Source organism: Herpailurus yagouaroundi, unplaced genomic scaffold (assembly GCF_014898765.1).
Source record: "Herpailurus yagouaroundi ecotype Mexico unplaced genomic scaffold, PumYag 63984, whole genome shotgun sequence".
Lineage (NCBI taxonomy): Eukaryota > Metazoa > Chordata > Mammalia > Carnivora > Felidae > Herpailurus > Herpailurus yagouaroundi.
This window is the reverse complement of record NW_024417383.1, coordinates 1-3,758: the sequence shown is the minus strand read 5'-3', so window position 1 is coordinate 3,758 and position 3,758 is coordinate 1. Positions and strand designations below refer to the sequence as shown.

The following is a 3,758-nucleotide window of genomic DNA, read 5'->3' as shown; positions in this document are numbered from 1 at the left end:
GGACGAACCCCTGGGTGTCTCTCACGCACCGTCCACGGTCACGAGCCATCCCCCCCACCACGTGCCGTCCACGATTTCTAGCCCCCCCTTCAACCACGTGCCGTCCCCGGTTGCTGGCCCAGCTCCCACGAGGCAAGGGGAGGTGTGCCCACGGAGAACCACAGCAGGGGCAGTTACACCAAGTGCCCACATCATTCCCAAGTAGTCCTCTTGCTCGCACACCCCAAGGTGCCCCCTGCCTTCCATCCCACAACCGGGCCCAGCCCCGCCAGACCTGGCCCCCGGGACCACCCACCCTCTGGGTGTCTGAGGCTCATGCTGCCACCTGAGGCCCCTCTACCTGCCTGCTGGCCCGGACCACACCTCGGGGAAGCACCACGTCCGCAGGGCGTACGGCCCTCTGGGCCATGGTGGTCACAGCCCTCTGGGCTTCGGGCCTCTGTCCCCAGGCCTCTGCGGGGGCTTCCCGGGGGGGGGGGGCAGCCACCGGCTTGGACCCCAGGAGTGGCCTGTCTGCAGAGCTCCCTCTCTGACAAAGAGGCATGGAGGGGCCAGGGGAGCCAGCTCCTGCCGACCTTCACCTCCTGCTGTGGCCTTGGCCCAGTGGACCTCAACCTTCCCCGCCAGGACACACCACCCACTGAGCGGCCCTCGTCCCTCTGTCAGTCCCAGTGGAAGCGCGCCTTAGGCAACGGCCGTCTGCAAACAACCGCATGGTGACTCCTTTAGAAAGCCGGTCCCCAGGGCGGCCAGCCTTCCGCTCCGCACCAGATGCACACAGGCTGTCGGGAACGTCCCTCCAGGGCGCTGGGCTGTTTTCTTGGGGGCCCAGGACCATTCGGTCAGGTCACCCAGGAGGCCCCTGTGCCCACGGCCCAGGCCCCCGTCCTTTCCGCACCCCCAGCATGTGCAGGGAGGCATCAGGAGCTGGCACTCGCCGGCCCACCCTTGCCCCGGGTGAGCTGATGGGGATGGAGGGGGCCACACGTGGGTCTGAGAGAAGGGACCGTGGCCAGAGCATCAACCCACATGCCCCTCTGTCCGGGAGGGCCCCATGGCCGCAAGGTTGTGGGGACTTCAGGAGAGACGGGCTCCCGATAAAGGTCCACTTTATCAACCAGAAGCATAAACTCAGAGTTGCCATGAGAAATGTCAGCTGCAATTTAAGTTCATTACCACAGTATGTGTCCAGGTCCACAGCCAGGTTTTCCCTCACCGCTCATTTCTAAGAGGCGGTCTAAGGGGGAGACACCTTCAGTTGCCTGCTGGACTGGTACTTCCTGAAAAGCAAACCTGAAAACATCCTCATAGCTGAGAATGAGCTGAAAAGAAGAGAGAAACACATGGACGTTAGAAGAGATACATTACAGGGTGCCCGGGTGGCTCAGTCGGTTAAGTATCTGACTTTAGCTCAGGTCATGATCTCACGGATCATGAGTTCGAGTCCCACATCGGGCTCCACACTGATGGTGCAGAGTCTGCTTGGAATTCTCTCTCTCTGCCCCTTCCGTGTTCTCTCTCTAAAAAATAAATTAACAACAACAACAAAAAAAAAAACACTAGAAAAAATACATTACATCACCTTATACCAAATACATAACTTTGGCGTAAATGAAACGTGTAACGATTGTACCATTACTGTTACCAAAACAGGACACGCTTGTTCCCATGGGGTGTGGGACAGCGAGATTAGGGCACAACACTCAAGCTTCGTCAGACACGTGAGAAAGAGGCACTCATAAAAATGTGTTTCCCGCATGTTAACTGGCTGGGAAATCTACCCGCACGACAGTAATGTGGCATTTCCTGGGAGATGATCTGAGGTTGGAAAGGTCAGGGCGTGAAGCCCTGAAATGAGGGCTGTCTGAAGTCCAGCAGGAAGTGACAGGTGTGCACGCTGGGAGGCTGGGGGCGAGGGCGGGGGTGCAAGCCGACAGGGCCGGGAACCCAGAGAGCTGTTGGAGATGTGCGTGCGCACGGTGTATATACTGAGGTCAGTGGGGTGGTTTTCTGCATTCACCTAGCGTCTCCTGCAAAGTTCACACTATCCTCAGATTGTTCCCTGACCTATTAATCACGCTGGAACACAAGTCCTGTTTCCAACACAAGTGGTGAGCAGAGCGGGCCCCATGCACAAAGGGGCCCGTCAGGGGCTGGGGAGAGCCCAGCTGCTCGGGAAACACACAGCTCGTCCCTAGAACCAGTGGAACCTTTCCTCTGGTCCCTTCTTCATCTTACTCCCTCTGTTCTCGTGGAATCCAGGGTTAGCCCTTGGGAAGAGACCGTAGAGGAAGAGAAGCCAGGGGCGGAAGAGGAAAACCAGAAAAAGCCACATGAGATGCAGTCACAGAAAAGGTAGACCTGGTGGTCAGGTCGGGAAGGGCAGAGCAGGGCGCCCAGGGGATGAGGCCTGGGCTCTCCGGGCCATCCCCAGCACCGGATCGTCACACAGACTGCAAATGACCCTTGGTGATGCTGTCTAAACAGGCAGACTGACAGCCGAGACAAAAAACTCTCTCCCAAGTGCCCGACCTGAGGCCAGGAAAGCACAGCCGGGTTGAGGGCAGCCGGATGCTGGAGGCCTAAGGAGGGGACGGTGGGCACACGGATCGTAGAGGCCTCAGGAGGGGGGAGGCAAGACGAGGCCGATGTGCCCGACCCCGGACGGGTGGGCACAGAAAGCGGCCCAGCTCCCGAGTCCCCCCAGGCGCGGTCCCCTTCTGCAGCCTGGTTCCTTCCCTGTGTCAGGAGGCCAGCCAGCCAAGGACGAAGGCCAAGAGAGAAACAGGCCTCCTGCCTGGCCAGCCCACTGAAGCTGGAGGCCGGCGGCGTGTAGAGCGCTCGCTGTGCCACACGGCGGCGGCGGACACGGGGACTGGCAGAAATACCTCGGAGGCGGAGGTGCCGGGGGTCCCGGCCGCCCCAGGCCCGCCCCGCTGAGGCTGGCCAGAACCCCGCTCCTTTGGAGTGGAGGCCGCGCTCTGCAGCCCGCGTCCCGCGTGTCTGTCCGGGAGTTCAAAGGGTTGGGAGAAGTGTGGAGACTTGGCTGAAGATTCCTGAAAGCCTTCGAACTCCCCCCAGGCGCTGCTGTGCTCCCCAGGGTCCGGAGTGCTGACCGTGCAGGCGGAAACGCCGTCGCCGCCCCCGGAGGTCCTGGGGGCGCTCCTCACGCACCGCGCCCCCGCTCCTCTCCGCCTCCCGGGCGCGGGGCTGGCCCCGCTGTCTCTAGAGGCCCGGTAGAGGGACACCTCGCCCGCTCCCTCGTTGCCCGCGCGCGGAGACCCGCAGACAGGGGGCGCGTGACCGGGCCCTGCCCCCCGCCGCCGCTGGCCCTGCATTTCGGCGCCGCCGGGCCCGCATAGACGCCGCGGGGAGACACCCACACCGCCGTGCCGGGGCTGCCCAGCGCTGCACCGGGCGGGGGCCGGGGGCCGCCGGGGCCTCCTCGGCAGCGCGGGAGGCCTGCTGTGTGGCCAGGGTCGCTGTGGGACCGACACAAGCCGCCCGGGGGCAGGGGCCGGAGCCGCGGCCCGGCTTCCTCCTGCACGCGCCCGGGCGGCCGGTCCAGCGCAGCGGCGTGTCCCGGAGCACAGGAGTCCCCGAGAGCGGGGGCGGCGCGGGGCCCTGGGTCCCCGCGAGGGTCCGGCCTGCAGCCCACCTCGGCCGCTCCGCCGCCTCTGCCTGCGCGCGCGGCGGCCGTCCGTCGTCCCCACGCCCGCCCGTTGCCTGGCAACGGAACGCGCCAGCCCCCGCGCCGG

At 63.9% G+C, this 3,758-nt stretch overlaps 1 protein-coding gene across 1 annotated transcript; it reads right to left on the bottom strand.

Moving 5' to 3' along the window:
* Positions 1–6: 6 nt before the first annotated feature.
* On the bottom strand, positions 7–3,652 carry CLBA1 (clathrin binding box of aftiphilin containing 1). The gene is made up of 2 exons (XM_040466602.1): positions 2,889–3,652; positions 7–1,322 (listed from the first exon to the last, which is right to left on the bottom strand). The coding sequence occupies exons 1-2, from the start codon at positions 3,336–3,338 to the stop codon at positions 1,173–1,175; spliced, it is 600 nt and encodes a 199-aa protein (XP_040322536.1). The 5' UTR covers positions 3,339–3,652; the 3' UTR covers positions 7–1,172.
* Positions 3,653–3,758: the final 106 nt, after the last annotated feature.

Coding starts and splice junctions, on each gene's coding strand:
- CLBA1 (XM_040466602.1), bottom strand. CDS start 3,338: ATGCAGGGCCAGCGGCGGCGGGGGGCAGGGCCCGGTCACGCGCCCCCT. Junction 1,323..2,888: donor CCGGCACCTCCGCCTCCGAG/GTATTTCTGCCA, acceptor TCTTCTTTTCAG/CTCATTCTCAGCTATGAGGA.